At 45.9% G+C, this 21452-nt stretch overlaps 2 protein-coding genes across 3 annotated transcripts in view; one reads left to right on the top strand and one right to left on the bottom strand.

Annotated features, from left to right (window-relative positions):
- Positions 1-416: 416 nt before the first annotated feature.
- Faap24 (FA core complex associated protein 24) lies at positions 417-6685 on the bottom strand. Its single transcript, XM_036207040.1, has 4 exons — positions 6401-6685; positions 5609-5748; positions 5311-5463; positions 417-1162 (listed from the first exon to the last, which is right to left on the bottom strand). The coding sequence occupies exons 1-4, from the start codon at positions 6504-6506 to the stop codon at positions 896-898; spliced, it is 666 nt and encodes a 221-aa protein (XP_036062933.1). The 5' UTR covers positions 6507-6685; the 3' UTR covers positions 417-895.
- A 593-nt stretch (positions 6686-7278) lies between these two features.
- Cep89 (centrosomal protein 89) overlaps positions 7279-21452 on the top strand; it is a 59356-nt gene continuing 45182 nt past the window's right edge. For both annotated transcript variants that reach the window (XM_036209467.1, XM_036209458.1), the window contains exons 1-4: positions 7279-7405; positions 10084-10190; positions 16324-16482; positions 19766-19940. In XM_036209467.1, coding sequence (XP_036065360.1) covers positions 7367-7405; positions 10084-10190; positions 16324-16482; positions 19766-19940 — 480 coding nt within the window. In that variant the 5' untranslated portion in view covers positions 7279-7366. The remainder of the gene's footprint in view (positions 7406-10083; positions 10191-16323; positions 16483-19765; positions 19941-21452) is intronic.

The following is a 21452-nucleotide window of genomic DNA, read 5'->3' as shown; positions in this document are numbered from 1 at the left end:
AGGGTAGATGAAATGCTGTTTGATACTCAAAACGTTGCTCTTTTTGTGTAAACTCGGTAGTAACTATGTATCATAAGAGTCTTGGTTTAAGAAGTAGTTTTGCAGTTTACAAGGTAAAGACGTAAACTCCCTCAAGTTGAAACCTCTACTTGACTTTTTAGGATGTATCTACCTACCAATGTGACTTTGGGGCTATAGGTTGGATGACACTGTGACTTTTCCAGAGTCATGGTTGACATAGTTTAAGTGATATGCTTAAAGATGTAGCCTGTGGATCTTAATTTGAGAAGTAACAAGGATTTAAATATTTTTCGACTGTGCAATATCTTAAGAAAGCAAATGCCTTTAGGAAAGCATGCCCACTATCCCAGGGCTGTTTGTATAAATATTTAAATAAATAGTCATGTTCATTGTTTAATATTTTTCTTTGCTTTTATTTCATTTTAATTACTTCTTCTGAACTGTTCTCATCTCAGGCACAAGATGTTTATTGTGTGGAGAGGGAGGAAGGGTTAGCAGCTCTAGGGCGCCACTGTGTGCAGAGAAGCCCTGACCCTGGGCACAGGGGCACTCCCTCTACAGTGCCAAGCCCTCACATCAGTGCCTGGCACTTCCCGGGACCTCTCAGTGGCAGATGCGAGGGACGGGGCCATACATGTCTGCTGAGAATGAGTCTCTGGCACTCTCTGGATGATCCCCATGGGAGCCTTTTCATCTTAGCAGAAAGTGGGCAGTGCCACCCACAGCCCATAAAGTCACTGCCCGGGCAGACAATAAGGTGACGGGCAAGCTCCATCAATCCTCGTTTTGTCTTTTGCTCTTTGCCACTGAGAAAAGAACACTTTTCTTCCTTTATAATACGAAAACCAGGCTCTGTAGTCTGAGGGAGGGAAAGTTAGCTGTGAGGCTGCTGCCACCCAGACTGGGTGAAGAAAGCGTGGATTTGCTGCGCCACTGAGTGTCCCACGACCTCCTCAAGTTCTTGGACGGAAGCATTACTCAGTTGATGGATGGTTGGAAACTTCTGGAGCAGAAGAGGAGCCTTAACTTTTCCAACCCCTGGGATCTGCTGCACAGTCTGAACAAGGGACAGCTCTGAGAGCACACACCGCTTCTTCCTGAGGAAGGGGTTCCTGCTAGGCTCCCTGGTCTGCTCTTGAACCTGAATGGGAAAATTAAAGGAAAAGCACATGGGCGCCCTCTAGTGGACAGATAGTTTTTGTTTTGTTTTGCTTTGCTTTGTTTTATAAGTACACTAGTACATACCAGAAGTTGACATTGGCCATCTTCCTCTACTGCTCTCCACCTTAGTTTCTGAGGCAGGGTTTCCTAGTAAACCCAGTGCTCACTAACTTGACCAGAATGGTCAGTGAGTTCCAGGGACTTTCCTATCTTCACCTCCCCAGCACCAGGGTTATAATGTGATCACCACAGCTGGCTTTTTACATGAGTTCTGGACTCTCAGGGACTTGGGCCTCATATTTTCCCAGCCCCTTAAAACAGTTTTCCATTTACTTCAGCTTATGGGTTATCATATGCCAGAAATATAAATTCTTTGATATTGGCGAAATTATTTAAATATAGACCATATATATTTCTTCAGAATTAGTTCAGGACAGGTGCAGTGGCACCCATCTTCAATCTCAGGGCATTGGAGAGGCAGAAGCAGGCAGATCTCTGTGAGGTCAAAGCCAGCCTGGTCTACATAGCAAGTTTCAGAACAGCCAAGGGTAGAGACCCTGTCTCAAAAAAAACAAAACTCAACCAATCAGTGTTTTATTTATACAAAGCGATATCCACAGCAAAAAACTTTCAAAGGACCAGGCCTACAGCTTAGTGGCAGAATACTTGCTTAGCATGCACAAGGCCTGATGTTCAATTCCCAGCTCTGCAAGTTAATAAATACACAAATAATTAAAACTCTTGGGCTGGTGAAATAGCTCAGTGGGTGAAGGTGCTTGGTGTGCAAGTCTGGTGAGCTCAGCTCGGTTCCCATACAAAGGAGAAAGTAGAGAACTGACCCCCAAAGTTGTCCTCTGACTTGCACACACACCCCCCGCACACACATCCTCACACACACACAGACAGGAGAATGAAAACAGAAGTAAACATTTCAGAGACCTGTTTCAGACAGGACCTGTAAGAGAAGCCCCAGTCAGACAGATAATGCCACAACCACATGGCAATACATAGATTAATAGAAATGGGTTAATTTAAGATGTAAGAGCTCACTAGTAATAAGCCTGAGCCATCAGCCAAGCATAAGTAAACAAAAAAAAAAAAAAAAAAGAGAAAGAGAGAGAGAAGCCTCAGTCACATGAGGGAGTGTGTGCCTGCAATCTCAGCCCTAGGCAGGCATAGCTCTGTGAATCTGGAGCCAGCCTGTCTCAAAGGACCAACTAGGAGATAACAGCAGTGTGAAGGCAATCTGACTGTGACACCTGCCACTCCACTAAGAAAGCACATTTGAATGAAGAGGATAAAGGTCTCCGGCATAGGGTCGTCCTTCAGTCAAGAGTGAGAGCAGCTGTGTGTCCCTGCTATGACCCCTACAAGCTCTCACAGGAGAAATGGACTCTTCAGCCGGTAACAGACAGCTACACCCTTCCCCCAGGCAGACAAGAGCATTCTCCTGCAGGCAGAATGCTGGTGTGCAGGAGTGGGTAAGCCACGGGCCTGCTTGCAGTTCCAGTTTGCTTTTCAGCCCTAGATGCTCCTCCACTTAACCACAGGAACCCGGGAGCCTGTGACAGAGCTCAGCAGGTGAAGGCAATTGCTACACAAGTCTGCCAACCTGAGTTTGATCCCTGGAATTCAGGCAAAGGTGGAAGGAGAGAGTGGACCCCACAAAGTTGTCCTTTGACCTCTACAAGCATGCCATGCCATGTGTGTCTATATACATATAATGCAACACAATGATTTTTAAAAATAACTAATAACACAAAAATTCACATACCAAAAAACCACTCAAGACCTATCCTGGTTAGAGGAAAACCTCATATATTACTCTTTTTTTTTTTTTTTTTTTTTTTTTTGGTTTTTTGAGACAGGGTTTCTCTGTGTGTGTAGCTTTGTGCCTTTTTCCTGGAACTCACTTGGTAGCCCAGGCTGGCCTCGAACTCACAGAGATCTGCCTGGCTCTGCTGGGATTAACAGCGTGCACCACCACCACCCAGCCTCTTTTTTTTTTTTTTTTTTAAAGATTTATTTATTTATTATGTACACAGAAGAGGGCACCAGATCTCATTACAGATGGTTGTGAGCCACCATGTGGGTGCTGGAATTGAACTCAGGACCTCTGGAAGAGCAGTCGGTGCACTTAACCTCTGAGCCATCTCTCCAGCCCCTATATTACTCTTTTTTCCCCAGTGCTAAGAACTGAACTCAGCCTCAAGTGGTCTACCTCAGAGTTATATATATTCTAATCCTGCCACTTTATTTTTTTTTGAGACAGAGCCTTACTATGTAGCTCAGGTTAGCCCTAAAAGCTGCGATTGTAGGCATGTTCCATGAACCTGCCTCCTGACACTATTTTAATTAGTTAATGTATTTATTTCTTTGACTTTTGTGAATTGTTACTGAGGCTCGTTGTGGGTGGGAAATGCTATCTTACATCATTTGGGGGAGGCGTGCATGTACCATCACGTGCATGGAGAGGTCCAAAGACAATTTGTGGGAGTAGAATCTCTTGCACCACATGTTCTGCAGGGGTGGAGCTCAGAGCTTTAGGTGGCAAGTGAACCCCACTAACACTTGCCAGCCTGTGATACTTTGTGAAGGTTCCCCAGGAGAACCAGGCATGGCGTAGTGCCTGCACTCCCAGCACTCAGGAAGCTCAGGTGAGAGGACTGCAAGTGTGCAGTCAGCCTGGGCTACACAGTGAGACCTGGAGTCAGAAAGCAAACAAGCTTCCTAGGAAAGGATAATGAGCAAACAAACGAACACCCAGGACAGAGCAAAGACAAGAAACCAGTGACATTTATTTCCGGTGTGTGTGTGTGGATTCAAGCAGGAATACACATTTGCGTGCATACGAAGCCTTGCATGGTGTTCTTCAGGCTCTGTCTGCCTGTGGTTTGAAGCAGGGCCTCTCCTTAGCCTGACTAGGCTGGCGGCTGGCCAGCCAGCAAGGCCCAGGCATCTGCCTGTCTCCCTCCCCAGGGCTAGGAGTACCAGTGTGTCATCATGCCTAGCATCTTCACATGGGTTTGGAAGGGGTCAAACTTAGGTCTGCATGCTTCTGTAGCAAGTGTTTTAACCACTGAGCCATCCCCCAGCCTCAGAATTCTTATTTCATTTTTTAAAGAAAATAAACGCAATACGGCTGTACACAAAAGTACTGAGCTTACCCTAGCATGGTGGTAAATGCTGTGATCCCAAGAACTAGGGAGAAGAATCAAGAGTTCAAGACCCTGTGCAGGGAGGGGACCCGCAAACAAACAAAAAGCCAACCAAGAAATGCTGAAACTTAAACAATGGCATGTGAGAAAGAGGCAACGGGCTTGCCAGGGGCCACTTTCACCAGTGCAGGGTAATGATGACAGTGTTAGTGCAGCCCGGAGTCCTAAATCAGAGCTGCAACATGTTGCCTTTGTTATGGGCTTGTAACAGTCGTAAGTGAAAAGATTTCAAGAAATCAGATAGAGGTGTCCCTTGGCTGGTGGAGTGTTTGCCTTGAATGCAGTAAGTCCTGGGTTCAATCTCCAGCACTGCCTTAAAATCTGGTGTAATGATACCCTCCTGCAAGATCACACCTTTGATCCCAACACTTGGGAGGCAGAGGCAGATGGATCTCTCTGAGTTCAAGGCCAGCCTAATCTAGAGAATGAGTTCCAGGACAGCCAGGGCTATACAGAGAAAGCCTGTCTCAAAAACAAACAGCTGGGTGGTGGTGGCACAGCCTTTAATCCCAGCACTCTGGAGGCAGACGCAGGCAGATCTCTGTGAGTTCCAGGCCAGCCTGGGCTATCAAGGGAGTTCCAGGAAAGGCGCAAAGCTACACAGAGAAACCCTGTCTCAAAAAAAAAAAAAAAAAAAAAAAAAAAACAAAAAACACTGGGTGCTCTTTCAGAGGACCCGGGTTCAATTTCCAGCACCCACATGACAGCTCACAACTGCCTCCAACTCCGAGACATCCTCACAGAGACACATTCAGGCAAAAACACTAATGTACATAAAATAAAAATAAATAAATAGTTCCAGGACAGAGCCAGAACTGTTACACAGAGAAACCTTGTCTCGAAAAACCAATAAATAAAATAAGTAAATCTTAAAAAAAAATATATTGTAAAGGAGGAATCCGGTACTTACCAACTGGATAATGAGGCAGGATGCTTCCCACTGGTTGGCCACTGGGAGCAACACCATCCCAAGGTCGAGCACAGTAAACTTCTGGACTGCTGGGAAGTACTGTTCACTTGTCTGTGTTTTTTCAACTATTATAATCCCTTGAAGATGTCCAGACTTCAAAAGAAAAGACAGTAAATGAGTTGGTAACACAATTCCTTTTAAAGTTCAGAAACTTATCACTTAGTGCTTGGGATGGTTGAGATGGGTGATGGAGAGGCAAGGAGATGTTGGACTTTAGCACCTCTAAGTCAGGACTTACATTTCTGACACGAACAAGTCTCTTTCTGTAGCCATGTCCAGTCACCAAATCTGCCTCAGTGATATAGAGAATGCAAGATCTGCTGGACAGGTAAAAATCCGCCGATGTCAGATCCTCCTCAAATATGAGTTTAACTTTTCCTTGAAATACAGACAAGAAAATGAGGTTTTAGAAATTCCAAAAAAGACAGCAACAGTTAGAATGTGTAGGGTTTTTTGTTTGTTTGTTTGTTTGTTTTTGTTTTTTGTATGAACACTCGTTTTTTAAAATGGGGGGGGGGCACATGTGTGCAAGTACCCTGAGAGGCCAGAAGAGGGCATCAAATCCTCTGGAGTGGAATTAAAGGCAGTAATGAGCAGTCCAATGGGGGTCTGGGAATAGAGCCATCTCTAGGCCCCCTATTTAATTGAAAAAAGATGTATGTGTATGTTTTACTTGGATATATGTCTGTGCACATATGCATGTCTAGTGCCCCAAAGCTCAGAAGAGGGAGGAGTCTGATTCCCTGAGCCTCCACATGGATGCTGGGAATCAAACCAGAGTCCTCTGCAAGCCAGTCCTCTTAACTGCTGAACTATCTCTCCAGTCTCCAGTTTTATTTTATTTATTTTATTTGTCTAGAGACAGGTTATCATAGCTCTAGCTGGCCTTGAACTTGCTATGTAGCCCAGGTTGGTCTCCAACTCAACAATTCAATCTCTGGAGGAAGGACATCCCATACCCGGTACTCCCCCTTCCCCTTGAATGTGATGGGAAGAAAGGAGTATGATAGAAGGCAGCCAGCTCACTAACCTTGCATCCCCTGAGCCAGCTGGGACCCGCGCCATTTCTCATTAGCCACAATATGCCCCAGTGGCACGTGCACTGGACCTGTACCACCAGGGTTGTTCCTTTCCATCCGTGATTTTGGTCTAATGAGAAAAATACAAGACCTCACTAGAGCAGGCTGTTGCACACGGTTCTAGACGAAGTCCAGACCTCTTTGGCAGGATCTGTGGAATGGCTTTTCAGGCACTGAATTATATCAACTGAAATCAAAATTCCAGAAATTTCTTCTCTATTTTTCTCTTCTTTAAAAAAAAAAAAAAAAAAAGAATGGATCTTATTATGAAGCTCGCCTCTGTATTGACAGTTGGCTAGAAGCTCAGGCTGATCTCGAATTCAGCCTCCCAACTTCTGGGATGACAGCTGGGCGCCACCACGCCGGGCTAACACCAGGAGAGTCCCCTCTTAGTCACTCCATCCCTCTTTTTAAACACCTTCCTGAGCTCTGGTGTCCTAACAGGGCGCTTAGGGTGGTTCTTCTACCAGTCCCTGTCAGGGGCTGAAGCAGCAGGGAAGCTCACGGGATCTGGAGTCTCGGTGGACTTCTGAGGCCAGGCCACTTCCGGGTTCCCACAGCTCCGCCCGCCCTTTTTTTTTTTTTTTTTTTTTTTTAAGTCTGCCCGCCCTCTTCAGCGTCGGACTGGCTAATATTTACAAGATTGACTTCTAGTGTAATCAGTAATAGAACGGAAGGTTCAATTTGCCTCCTCATTGGCTGGAATTTGAATGACGCCTTGTTAAGTTGTCAAGAGCAACGGGTGGCAGTAAAATTGACTCTGATTGGTCACGGCTAAAAACAGAGCCAATGGGAGGCATGCTTGTTGTGAAGTCTGTGGGTCCGCGGGAGCTGGGCTGTGAGGAGCTGCCGGGGCTGCGGAGCTATCCTCCCGCTAGTCCCGCGCCTGGCGCCGAAGTTCACTGCCCACAGCCAGGATGCTCCTTAGCTTCCGCAGGAACCGCCGGAGCCAGTTCGTGAGTAACGCCAGGGGCATGTTTTTCAGCTGATGGGGGAGCGAGGCGGTGGCTCTGCCAGAGAGCATTCAGTTCCAAAAGCCCTGACTTGGTGTTCCAAAGAATCCTTCCTCTCCAGAGTCGGCCACGCTCAGGAATTACTGTCTCCCTTCAGGATTCTCCCCTTGGCCGGGAGTTCACTCCTGTGTTACTTTGCTTCCTCCGGATATGCCCTTGCGTCCTCCCTGCACCCCGCACCACACACTCGCATTAGCGGGTCCATCGCGTCTGCCCACCGAGTCTTACCCTTAGGCCATGCCCACCCCGTCCTCTGCCTCTGTCTACCTGGACTGCTTCGTAATCAGCTGTTTCCTAGGTTCCCTGTTTTCACTTCCGAGGTTCCTGAGATTCGCTGTCTACAGAGCAATGACGGGGACTTTTAGAACCGCAGATCCGATCACGCCACTGCCATCAGTAGATCCCACTGTCCCCGACCCCACCACTCACTCGCTCGCAGGACGCACTGGCATTTTCTGTTCCTTCTTAAGATCTTAAGGCCATCGTGTCACCATGTGCCATGTACTGTCTTCCTAGTCTCATTCTCTGATCCTTTGCTGTTTTATATTTCTTGTTTTGTTTGGTTTTGGTTTTGAATCAGGGTCTTAACTATGGAGCCCTGGAAACTCGCCACAGTCCTCTTGCCTCTGCCCCCTGAATGCTGAGATTACAGTTTTACACCGTCACACTTACTCATTTTTCTAGGATCTTGACTCCAGCACACACACCCTTTCCTCTCTATTTGTTAATCTTGCCAACTTGATTTTGTGGTGCTAGGAATCCATTTCAGGGCCTTTTAGACCAGGAATAATATAGCACGCACCTTTAATCACAGTACTCTGGAGGCAGGGGTAGGCAGACCTCTTGAGTCCCAGGCCAGCCTGGTCTATATGGTGAGTTCTAGACTAGTCAAAGCTACACAGTGAGACCCTGTCTCAAGGGAGGGGGGAAAAGCAACTATCCCAGCCCCCTTTGGACACTAGGCAAACATTCTGTCACTGAGCTCCAACCTCATTGCAATAACCTTTAAAAAATATGTATTTTTAATTATGTGTAAGTGTCTTAAGTGTGAGTTTGTGCACTTGAGTGTGAGTGCCTGTGAAGCCAGAGGCACTGGCTGCCCTGGAGCTGCAGTAGCAGGCAGTTGTGGGTCACCCGATGTTGGTGCTGGGACTGCACTCAGGTCCTCTGGCAGAGTAGTACATGCTCTTAACTGCTGGGTCATTTCTCCAGCCCCCAGAAATACTGAAGTGATTCACCCAGTCCTTCTGTCCTGCGTCCTGGAGAAAGCCATCTGCTTTGTCACTTCTCTGTCCATGTGATGCCTCTGGTGTTTTCTTCCCCAAGGAACACCTGAAGTAGTCTCCTTGCCTCTGTCAGACCCTGAGGGCTGGAGAGACGACTCAGTGGTTAACAGCACCTGTTGCTTTTGCAGAGGTCCTGAGCTCAGTCTCCAGCACCCGCATGGTGGCTCACAGCCATCCAAAATGCCATTTCTAGGGGATCTGATGTCCTCTTCTGACCGCCACAGGCCCAGGCATGCATGTGGTGTGCAGACATATATGCAGACAAAACATTCATACACATAAAATAAATCTAAAAAAGAAAGGCAAAACAAAAAATCCCAAAGGAACCCTTCTTCCTGGGCCATTTTGATTTTCCCGTCCCTTGCCAATTCTCATAATTCTGTGTTCTATAACAACTGTGAGGGTGTTTTTCCACTCTGTGCCCCGGACGATGAAGTCAGGGCATCTTCTTTGTTGTCATGGCAGCCTGCCTCTGGTAGGTGTGAGTGAGTGGCTGGTGCTCAGAGAACGAAGATTGGACAGGGCTCAGAAACTTGGAAGACACCCCCACCCCCAGTTACCTACAGTGGAGTGGGGTTCCCTCTGACTTTTGTCATATGTGGGGCTCGTTTTCCTACTGTGCATCTTGGAGACAAGCCACCTGGAGTCAGGCTCCTCTCAGAAATGGGTCAGTGTGCTCAGTTCCGGAGCTGAGAAGGGTCAGGGAGGCACTTGTTGCTCAGGGGAGGGAAGGCCTGGATGACTTCCCTGGGGACAGTGCTGTGTGTCGGAAGCCTGGAAGGCAGTGGTCACTGTGTTCATGACTTCTCTTGGTGGCTGTGACCTGTCGAGAAGTAACTTGTGGGAGCAGAGGTTCCGTTGGTTCACGGTTCTGAGGGGTGTGCTCCATCCTAGTGGGGAAGGTATGGCAGTGGGTGGCCCCATGGTGGCAGGAGTGTAGTGAGTGCTTACTCCTGTCTTGGCAGGAAGCAAGGGGGAAAGAACGCTGGTGCACAGCTTTCTTTGGCCTGAGCCCCTGTCCCGTGAGTTGGCTCTCTTCATATTTAGGGTAGAGTTTCCCAGCTGTTAATCCTCTCTGGATATCAGAGACACCCGAAGGTGTGCCTTATAATGCACCAGCGGTTGATTAACTCCGCCAGGAAAGCTGAAATCAGTCAGGAAGGCTGCTATAAGGAAGAAGTGAGAGGCCTGCTTCCATGGGCAGCGTGATGACGGGCCCTGGAGTGCATGCACTTTCCTTGACAAATGGGAACGAGGGGAGGAGGGGACTCCTGACAGGACTGGATCCCTGGTATGGCCTCAGCTTGTGACCTGCCTTGCGTTTCATCTGTGCAGAATCACATCATCCATGGCTTCCTCCCAGCAGCCAGCATTGCTCCGAAGCCAGCTGTGCCTTGCACACCTCCTCCCCGGAGCCCCAACCCATCTCCAGAGAGAACCAGGTAGGTCTCAAGCTCAGCAGCACTGAGGATCACCGATATGCTTAACGGTCAAGTAGAGGGCTAGAATCAGATCCTTTGGGACATTAACCACTGCCCCATGATGTAAGTAATCCAGCTTCTCTGAGGAATGACGGACTTACTTGGGGTCTATCTCCTGCAGTGTAGGGCTCAGATTTCTTGATTGGATTCAGTCTGTGCTTATTAAATAGAAAGCTCCGAGTCTAAGTTAGTCCTTCTCCATTCTTCCTCTGAGGGAATGGAGGCCAGGGCCTTGTGCCAGTAAACATGTGCTCTGCATCTCAGCCGTTTGTCCATCCATGTTAGTAGTACTTCAAGGAGAACCTCCTCTCTAGATGCAGTTCTGCCTCTTTTTTTTTTTTTTTTTTTTTTTTTTGAGACAGGGTTTCTCTGCTTACCCCTGGCTGTCCTGGAATTCTCTCTGTAGACCAGGCTGGCCTCAAACTCATGGAGATCCACCTGCCTCTGCACACGGGATTAAAAGCGTATGCCACCACTGCCCGGCTATAATTCTACCTTTTAAAAGAACTACTTTGTGTTAAAAGGAAGAAACATTCCCTGGCAGGAACTGGTTGTCCTCCCCCCAGTGCTTTGTGTACCAGAGAGCTGACTCTCTTCCCATTCCTGGCACCACTGCCGATATCTGCCAAGATTTTAGACACTAGAAAACTTTAGATTTGTTTTGTTTGTTTGTTTGTTTGTTTGTTTGTTTTTATAGTGTCTTACTTTGTAGCCCAGGCTGGCCTTGCATTCAAAGCAGTACTCCTGCCTCAGTCTCCTAAGAGCTGAGTTTATAAGTGTGAGCCACCATGCCTAGCTAGTCTGATTTTTTTTCATTGTTGCTGTTTTTAAATTTTATTTTTAGCCGGGCGGTGGTGGCATATACCTTTAATCCCAGCACTCAGGGAGGCAGAAGCAGGCGGATCTCTGTGAGTTTGGGGCCAGTCTGGTCTACAGAGTGAGTTCCAGAAAAGACAAAGCCACACAAAGAAAAATCAAAAGAAAATAATTTATTTTAAAATTATGTGTATATCCTGTGCCTGTGTATGTGTATGTATGTGTACTTGGATGTGGGTACTCTTGGAATCCAGAAGAGAACATTGGGTCCCCTGGAGCCAGTGTTACATGTAGTTGTGAACCACCCAACACAGGTGCTGGAAGCCAAATTCAGGTCCTCTGCAAGAGCAGTATGTGCTCTTTAACCCCTGAACCACCTCTGCAGCCCACAGCTAGTCTGTGTTCAACCCAAAGACACTGATTGCTTATTCTCTGCTGGTAAGAACTAATTCTACCCCAGGGTGCCACTTTCCATTTGGTCTTCTTTGGTACTGATATATTCCATGTATTTGATCAGTACATAAACTCTGAGGGGCTTGCTAATCAGCATTTGACCAGCAGACATGAGCTAGCCCCTGGATTCTATCCCTAATCAGGAAAAGCCTCTGTGGTGTTTTAGTGTTTGATTTTGCCTGCAGCATGTAACATGGATAGCCATTATTAGTGATCACTCTGTGCCAAGTAGTCTAGTGAGTGCTGAACAAGCAACGCCTCCTTCACTGTCTCTGTGACACTGTGGGAGGCCCCTGTGCTCATCTCTATTCTGGGTCACCTGTGAGGTTCAGGTGTCAATCAGTGAATGTCGGGGCAGTAGCCCCACCCACTGGTACAAAGGTGGTCTGTTGCTGCAGGCTGCAGGAATATATCATAAGAACTCAGCTGGTTATGGCAAAGTCACTACCTGGAGGAATCAGGGAATTCCTCCAGAGGAAGCCAAATCCCATGGAGTTTTTGGTGTTGCTTGGCTTGTTATATATCAGTTGTCTTCTGTTATGAAAATCATGTGTGCCTTCATAGTTTTCCCAATTGACTTTTCCCTAAGAAGGGCTAACAGTGTGGACTGATCACTCTCTGGACATACACATTCCAGGAATTTGGAGAACAGCCTCAGGAAAGGCTTTCTTTGGAATCAGATTATCTCCCATAGCCACTTTCAAGGATTACAGGAAACACCGCCCAGGGGGGCGCCCAACTTCCGAGGACTAACAATGATAACAGCCCACGTGCAAGTCTCCTGACTTAACATAAATTCCACAAGGGGACACCGCTTGGTCAGGTGGACATTAAATAATAGCTTTACACAATTTAGCTCCGACCCTCCCTTTTTATACCGGGACTTCAGGGCAGAAGATGGAGAAGAGAAAAGAGAATGGAAGAACTAGATTGAAGGACTAGAAGAGAGTACTAGAGGAACGAGATGGAAGATGAGGAAGAGCCAGATGGGGAAGTACTAGCTGGGTAAGAACAAGCTGAAAAGGCCCTAGGTGAGGCAGAATTAAGACGAGAGAATTAAGATAGAACTTAGAGGAAGCAGCAGATAAACAGAGAGAAATCAGGCAAGAAAGGAGCTAGGCAGGAGAACAGAACTGAGGCTGTGTACGTAGGATGTTATGCCAGAGGAATTAAAGCAAGCTCGGTGTGCTGATGTTAGTTATTTAGGCGGTGCTCTTACCCCGTGAGGAACACGTCCCGAACACGACAAATCCACAGAAGAGCTGTTTATTAATAGAGGATAGAGGATAGAGGTGACAGGCCTGTGTGAAGCACACATGTGAGTGAGGAGAGGAGAGAAGAGGAGGAGAGGAGAGAGAGACCTGTGCAAAATGGCGCCGGTTTTTTAAAGAGTGAGCCGCGCATGTGTACCGCATGTGGCTACTCCACACATGCGCGTTGATTACATGGCCTCGTGCGCTTTATGCAACCATGTAAAGCCACGGAGTCCTAGCCATGCGAGATGTTCTGACCTGGAAATGGCTAGTTTGAACTGGAAATAATTAGGCGGTCCGCCGGGCAAGCCCAACCGTGTGGGCATGTTGTAATTTTCTATCAGATGAGATTCTATTTCCTGAAAATAGTCCTCGCCATTAGTAGTTCTCTCTCCTGAACCCCTGGGATGTAGAATATTAAGGCTGGTCCCTCTAATATACAAGAGTCTGTCCAGCTCATCAGTGTTTGTGTCGTATCATTGAGACTTAAGTGTTTATGCCTCTGGGCAGTTGCTAGAGGGTTAGCTTTCCATTCCATTCCATGTCAGCAAAACAAAGAGAAAGTTGTTTCATGGGAAGCATGTTGTGGGCTCCCTAGAAAGTCCTTTTTTTTTTTTTTTCCTTTCTTCCTTTTTTTTGATATGTATTGATGTTTTGCCTGTGTGTACATCTGTGTGAGGGTGTTGGATCCTCTGGAACTAGAGTTATAGACAGTTGTGAACTGCTGTATGGGGACTGGGAATTGAACCCAGGTCCTCTGAAAAAGTAGTACATGCTCCTAACCACTGAGCCATCTCTCCAGCCCAAAAGTCTTTTTCAAGAATGACCTGGTGGGCCTGGAGAGATGGCTTAGCCATTAAGAGCATGTACTACTTTTGCATAGTACCAGATTCAGTTCCTCCCACTACAAGGAGCAGCTCACAATGGCCTGTAACTCCAGCTCCAACATTTCTGGCCCTCCTGGGCACCTGCACTCCCTACATATACCCACACACAGGTGAACATACATACATGTAGTTAAAGGTAGTAAAAAAGTCTTTAAAGGGGGGAGCTGTTTGAATATACTTGTAATTTGAACACTCAGGAGGCTGATGCAGGAAGATTGATGCTAGTTCTAGGCTAGCCTAGGCTACATAGTAATAAGACTTTGATCCAAAAAATCTTTGTTACTACTTTTAAAACTTTTAAAGGTTTGTTTTATATGTATGAATGTTTTTGCTTGCATGTATGTCTATGTGTCACATGCCTGCTCGTGCCCTTGGAGGTCAGAAGAGGGTGTTAGGTACCCTGGAACTGGAGTTACAGATGGTTGTGAGCCACCATGTGGTTGCTGAGAACCAAACCTGGATCCCCTGGAAGGCAACATGTGGTCTTAACCACTAAGTCATCTCTGAGCCTCTTAAAAATTCCTATTTTTGAAATGATTGCCAAATGACTTAGCACAGTTGATGGTGTCCCACCTCTGTGAGTGCCCTTGGCAACGTCCGGTTTGGCCAGTCTGCTTGTGAGTGTGGATCTCAATGGTACAGTAGATTAGTTTCATCCACACTGACTCTGCAGATTTATTTATTTATCTATTTATCTATCTATTTATTTATTTATTTTATTTTGAGCTGGGGGTCAAACCCAGGGCCTTGCGCTTGCTAGGCAAGCACTCTACCCCTGAGCTAAATCCCCAACCCTGACTCTGCAGATTTTTGAAGGTGGTGAACATCCACAAGTCGCTGAGCTCTAGAGCCTGTTGGGTGACTCATCTCCAGCACACTTTCCTGGTGATTCTGTGCAGTCAGGGGCAAGCTAGCCCTTGTTCATTTAGCCTTGTGTGTTTCTTCTTTGAAGAGACAGTTTTGGGTTAACTAACTTCCTGTAAGTCAGAGAGCAAAAGGATGTCATAGATCAAGGCATTTACCAAATACAGTGGTTGTGACATTGGGAGGCAGGATACAGTAGAGCGTGGACTGTCTGTAAGTTCGGGATGGTGGATCGCAGCTTTCTTCAGGTTTCTGGAACTGACTGGTCTCTTAAATTCAACAACATGTTGCAAGCCGGGCGTTGGTGGTGCATGCCTTTAATCCCAGCACTCGGGAGGCAGAGCCAGGCAGATCTCTGAGTTCAAGGTCAGCCTGGGCTACCAAGTGAGTTCCAGGAAATGTGCAAAGCTACACAAGAGAAACCCTGTCTGGAGGTGGGGAGGTGGGGGGGTGGGGGGGGGGGGGGGGGGGACGGACACATGTTCCAAAAGTTTTACCCAAGGCACAAGGAGCTTAGGCCAGATGGAAGGTTGGCAGTAAATGGCCGTGAGGTCACCTCAGCTTTTGGTCTTGCAGCAATCCATCTCTCAAGTCACACGGTTCCTGTTGCCTGTCGGCCTGCAGGGCCTTCTACACTGATGTGGCTTCTTTGGAGGACTTGAGTTTGCGTGTGTTTATTGGTTTATTCTGGAGGCTGCTTTACTCTGTATTTTGGTCTGCTTTGAGGTAGGGTAGCCCAGACTAGCTCCAGACTTAGGACCCTCCTCTTTCAAGTCTCCCAAGTGCTGAGATGACAAGCGTGTGTCACCATGCCTCGCTTTATAAAGGAGGCTTTAAAGGACACAACTAGGCATCCGAAATGACCCAGAGGGTGAGGTGTTTGTCTCTGTGGGGTTGAGATGTATGTGTGGTCAGCACCTAGAAGCGCTCTTCACCTTCCACAAGTCCCCACACATTCCGCTGCCTGCAGGCTCCCCACACCACGCGGGGGAAATGAGTGCTGCTGATGGAAGCTGGTGCCTCACACATTGGTCTTGTGTGTGTGTGGGGGGGAAGCTTGGTTGTGTAGGCGCAGCTGATGCTTGACATTGGTCATCACCTCCAGCAGCCCTGCCCCCCACTGCAAAGTTATGGGGTGGGACAGAAGGTCTTTGTTCTCCATCTTACTGAGTTGACAGGTCTCTCATGGAATTAGAAGCTCACCTTTTTGGCTAGGCTGGCGGTCCAGCTAGCCCTGGACATACAGATGGGGGTTTGTATCGATGGATCTTTTCATCATCACAAGCCATGTGTACATGTGTGAGATATAGGTGTTTGTTTGTGTGTTTGGTTTTTGGTTTTTCCAGACAGGGTTTTTCTGTGTAGCTTTGCGCCTTTCCTGGAACTCGCTTTGTAGACCAGGCTGGCCTCGAACTCACAGAGATCCGCCTGGCTCTGCCTCCCAAGTTCTGGAATCAAAGATGTGTGCCATCACACCTGGCATAAGTCATTCATAATTCATTTATTTCATTCAGATCTTTCATTTTAATGAGAAAACTATTTGAATGTAGGCTTTGCATATCAATGTGAATTGACAAGCTGGTGTTGCCACATCTTATTGACTAGATAAAGTCTTTACAAATCATTTAATTGCTCTAAGAATGGACTGCATAAATTTGATTCAGTCATTGCAAAAATTAGATGTGGATTCCAGTGGGCTATTATGGACTGTGAGTGAGCTGTCAGCAGCTAATCAGTAACTGCACTGGGCTAACCTGGTCAATTCAGCCTGCATCTCGAATGTCCATTATTCAGTGCCTCTGTGGATGTTTCTCTCCCTAGGTCTGCCCTGGCTGCAGTCATCCTGGCGACCACATTGACTGGACAGACAGTGGCCATTCCCCAGCCTCGCCAGAGATCCCGGTCTGAGAGTGATGCCTCCTACGTTGAAAAGGACAGCTTCATCGAACCCTATGCCACCACCTCAGAGCTGAGGCCTCGGTAGGGACTTGTTGACAGCTGGGCATGCTCTCATGGTAGTAGAGGGCAGTTCAACAAGGCCACTCTGTATGAGGCCACGAGTTGATCATAGTCACCAGAATTTCATCACTTGTGTCTAGGAGGCACTTACAGGACATTAATTGTTCTTGTGATTTTTTTTTTTTTTTTTTTTTTTTTTTTGAGACAAGGTCTTCCTGTCTAGACCAGGATGGCCTCAGACTATATTTCTCATACTTTAGCTTCCCAGGCAACTAGAATTACAGCAGGGGGCCATGGGACTTTACATTTCAATCTTGACTCTTCAGTCACAGTAGCTATGGTCTCAACTGCTGGAGAAGTTGGGTCAGGAGGATCACTTGAACCTGGGAGTTGAGGCCTGACCTGGACAACATAGCTGGATCAGTATCAAAAGGAAATCTTGATTCCATTTTGAATATAGCTTGTTTTTCTTCTAATAAGTACACTTTGGCTGAATTGAACTAAAAATATGGAAATGATCATAAAGTTCACTGGAAAGAAAAAGGATACAATATTATCAAAGGAAGAATGCAAAAATGCTAGTCCAGGTGAGGCTGGGCCAGCCCTGCTGTATTCTAAAGCAGGTCTAAAGCAGTGAGAGCAGTGAGTGGCCACTCAGTTCAGCAGTGGGGGTGCTTGCGAATGTGAGGCGGCCCTGACAGGGATCAGGAAGAAGGAAGGACTTCAGTACGTCCACTGTCTTTGAAAGCAGATGAGCTTTGAGTCCTGCCCATGTCATACACCAAGTCAGTCCCTGTGTGATGAAAGGATTGTTCAAGATATTCACATATGTAAGACCATGAACTTGAGTACCTGTCGACTGCATGTACTTCTAAACTAGGAATTTAGAAGGTAAAATTAGGGTGAGGTGCTCAGGGTGCAGGGAGGGACTGGGAACTATGGTCCACATCTGCAATCTTAGCATTTTCGAGATGGGAGTTGAAAGATCAGAAGTTCAAGGCTGTTGTTGGCTATATAGTAAATTTCAGGCTAGCTTGGGCTATGTGATATCCTGTTTCAAACCAAAACCAAAACAACAGAAGTTGTTATTTTGCAGCTCTAGGGGATCAGTCCTGGGTCCTTCTCCATGCCAGGCAAAGGTCTACCCTCAGCTATGCCCCCAGCCAAAAATGTTTTCTTTTAATCATCCATAGGTTAAAAAAATTACATAATCAAAACAAAATTAATAGAACAGGGTAAATATTTATAGTAAACATGAAAACAGGTTTGTTTTGTTTTGTTTTTTGAGACAGGGTTTTTTTGTGTTGCCCTGAATGTCCTGGAACTCGTTCTGTAGACCAGGCTGGCCTTGAACTCACAGAGATCCACCTTCCTCTGCCTCCCAAGTGTTGGGATTAAAGGTGCATACTACCACCTCCTGGCTGAAAACAGGGTTTTAATTTTAGTAGATAAAGCTTGTTTCAAATTGGACCACTAGAAGCAAATAAAATACGAAGAGACAATTGAGAGCAGAAGAATGGTGACTGAGGTAAATTATGAACATTATTCAACTTCAGTAAGACACACACACGTGCACGCATACACGCACGCACACAGGAAAATATTTAAATTGTATGGATAAGAAAACTGCTACTTTGTTTTGGGTTCAGGAAGTGACTTGTTACATTATTTTTTTTTTTACATCAGGTGCAGCAATGTACCATATCATGGTTTGCATTCTAGAACTAATCCTTGGTATGGAAGAGGTTAAGTGTACAAGGTGCATTACAGGGTTATTTATAACAATGAAAATCAGAGGGAAATAAAACCACCTAAAAAAGAGGAATTACCAGCACACTGACATACCTCCATTATTGTGTATATGTGTGTGTGTGTGTGTGTGTGTGTATAGTGACTTATGCATGCCAGACATGCACATGACCACTAAGTTATGCCTAATTTACCATTCAAAATGTTGACTATTAGATCTTACTAGTTGCTGGGTGTGATGGCACATGCAATTAATTCAATACACAGGAGGCAGAGGCAGGCCAGACTGTTCTACATAGCACCTTCCAAGCCAGCTAAGGCTACTTGTGAGACCCTGTCTCAAACAAACAAGCAAATGAACAAACAAAAAGCAAGCAAGGGCAGAAGAAGATGGCTCAGCAGTTAAGAATACAGCATGTAGCTTATGCTCTTGAGTTTGGTTCCCAGCACCCACATTAGGCATTTCATAACCAGGGGGATCTGATGACTCTGGCTTCCATGGGCACCTGCACTCATAAGCATACACCTACACACAGACACTCCTACATATACATGTAGTTAAAATAAAAATAATAAAATTAAATATTGGGCTGGACAGATGGCTCAGAGGTTAAAAACACTGACTGCTCTTCCAGAGGTCCTGAGTTCAATTCCCAGCAACCACATGGTGGCTCACAACCATCTGTAATGAGATCTGGTGCTCTCTTCTGGCCTGCAGTCATACAGGCTATATATATAATAAATAAATAAATCTTTTAAAAAATTAAATATTTAAATAAATAAATAAATAAAGTTTTACTGATAGCAGATGTGGAGAGATGATGGCTCAGTGGTTAGGAGCATCGGTCACATTCCAACAGACCCAGGTTCAGTTCCCAGCACTCATGTTAGGCTATTCACAGCCTCCTTTAACTACAGCTCAGGAATCCAGCACCCTTTTCTGGCCTCTGCTGACACTGCACTCACACTGATATACATGCATGTGTGCACACACATACAAATAAAATCATTTAAAAATACTAATAGCAAGATGGGTTGTATATGTATAGAGTATGAGTATGAAAACAAGTATAAAGAAATACTTAATAGCCAAGTGTGGTGGTGCAGGCCTTTAATCCCAGTGCTTGGGAGGCAGAGGCAGGTGGATCTCCAAGTTCACAGACTGCCTGGTCTACAAAGCGAGTTCCAGGATGGCCAGGGCCATTATACAGAAACCATTCTTGAAAAAAAAGAAAAGAAAGAAATACTTAGAGGGACAGAGCAGGGAGAACAGACCTGTCATCATTCAGCCTCCATGTATTTTATAGTTGAAATACTTCTTTGGCACGGACTTGGAGACAGTCCGTTTAAGATGTGTTTAACAGCTTGAGTGATGTGTGCCAGTAATCCCAGCACTTGGGAGACTGAGGCAGGAGATTAGGGGTTTGGGCTAGCCTGGGCTGTGTAGTGAGATCTTGTCTCACAATAAATAAGAATAAATGTGTTTAGTATCAACGTCAGGTGCTAAGCCTCTTGTTTGTTTATCTTACTTGTTAATGGCCTAACACTGATAAAGGTGGCAGAATGAGCCGGGAAGAACTTCCTTACCGTCCTTCGAGACCTTAGGCTACAGGCAGGATGGGGATGCTGAAACACAGGTGTCAACAAGCTACAGGGAGTCAGAGTCCAGCACCTGGAAGGACATGGGAGATGGCAGAGATGCTGCCTATGCTGTGCCTCACAGGAATCAGGTAACATCTGTGTTCCCAAACCGCTTCCCCCATGTCACCTATGTTAAACTGCCCAAGACATGTGAGCATGCTCTGTGCTGCTTTCCATCGCTTCCATTGTCCCGCCCCTTTGTTTTCCATTTTCTTGTCCCTTTAACTAAAAATAAATGTTTATAAACAATATTTCGGGAATTTGGGTGTAGCTTTTCATGCTACTTCCTGCTGGTTGAGGTCGCTGTCAATCTTATGGGGATCCTGAGAAAATTAAGAATTATGGTCATATTCTGACTCGAGTAGTCTGTGAGACTGCCTTGTCTGAGCCAGTTGCCTTGAAGCTGTTCTGGATGTTGGATCATCTGGGCCATGGTGTTATTGGAGACCTTTTGGGGGTCTTCTTGGAAGCAATCCATACGTTTTCATCTTCTGTGGAAACAAAAGCAGAACCTCTTTTCCAAAGCAGCGTATCCTTAGACACAAATTTTAAAGTAAAGATACCTTTAAAATATACATATTGGTTTAACTCAGCAGCCTTTGTAATCAAATGTCTTTCTGCAGTTAAAAATCTCGAAGACAGTATAATCCAGACTCTGTGTAATTTCCATCTTTACATGACTTATTTTTATATTATTTTTACTGTCTCTTTAAAGACTTTATTTTTTAAAACTATTTTTTTATGTAACTGCATATATTCCTTTTTCTCTCTCTTCCAAGCCTGCATATATTTTTACACACACTGTAAACAGTTTAGAGTTTTATTCCATCAGAATCTGTCTTGTTGTGAAGCTATAATCCTTCTCTGACCACGAGAGCTTTTAAACTGCTAAGCTGAGTGGCTAGGGTGAAAGCTGCAGCCCTGGCTGCTGACTCCACCCTCCTCAGCTTCCCAACATGGCAGTGGTACATTTACTGCCAGCTCTGGGAGCCCTGCTCACTGCCAGCTCAAGGAAGCAGTGGGTCTATGCCTCCAGGAAGCAATGTGTGGCCCAGAAACCTTTTTTTTTTTTTTTTTTTCTGTACTAGCAAAAGCTAAATCCACCACTTAGTGCCATGCACGGCTTGGAGAGAAATCTCTGTGTACCTTGGGGTGGAGGGGGGCAGGAATCTACCATGCTGTAGCTTAAGCCCCTGCCATAGTGTAGCTCACAGCTTACCTGAGAAACACATTTAGAAAGCTATTTTTAGCTCCATTTTAGAATCTTTTTTTTTTTTTTTTAAGCTTTCTCAGGTTTTTGGTGGATATTCTTGCTACTATGTCTTTGCGCTGGATGTAGCTGGAGGTTTCTTTGGTCCTGCCTGGCCCTGCGATTGTGACAAATCTTTCCCACCCATGTCTAGCAGCCCTTTGGCCTCAAGTAAATACACAGAGGCTTATTTACAAACTGTATAGTCTATGGCAGGCTTCTTGCTAGCTTGCTCTTATAACTTAACCCATTTCTGTCTATTTGTAAGTTGCCACGTGGCCATGGCTTACTGGTATTTTCACATCTTGCTTCTTCTGGTGGTGCTGGCGTCTCTCTAGACTCTGCCTTTGCC

The sequence above is a fragment of the Onychomys torridus genome, chromosome 1 (genome assembly GCF_903995425.1).
Source record: "Onychomys torridus chromosome 1, mOncTor1.1, whole genome shotgun sequence".
Taxonomy (NCBI): domain Eukaryota; kingdom Metazoa; phylum Chordata; class Mammalia; order Rodentia; family Cricetidae; genus Onychomys; species Onychomys torridus.
Note: the sequence above shows the minus strand (reverse complement) of the source record. Positions and strands in the feature narration are given on the sequence as shown.

What these genes read in the sequence shown, in the direction of transcription:
- Faap24 (XM_036207040.1), bottom strand. Translation starts at nt 6,506, where the DNA reads ATGGAAAGGAACAACCCTGGTGGTACAGGTCCAGTGCACGTGCCACTG. An exon ending in GACTTGTTCGTGTCAGAAAT is followed by an intron (nt 5,464 to 5,608) that starts GTAAGTCCTGAC and finishes TTTCTTTTGAAG; the next exon opens with TCTGGACATCTTCAAGGGAT. An exon ending in CCTGCCTCATTATCCAGTTG is followed by an intron (nt 1,163 to 5,310) that starts GTAAGTACCGGA and finishes TTTCCCATTCAG; the next exon opens with GTTCAAGAGCAGACCAGGGA.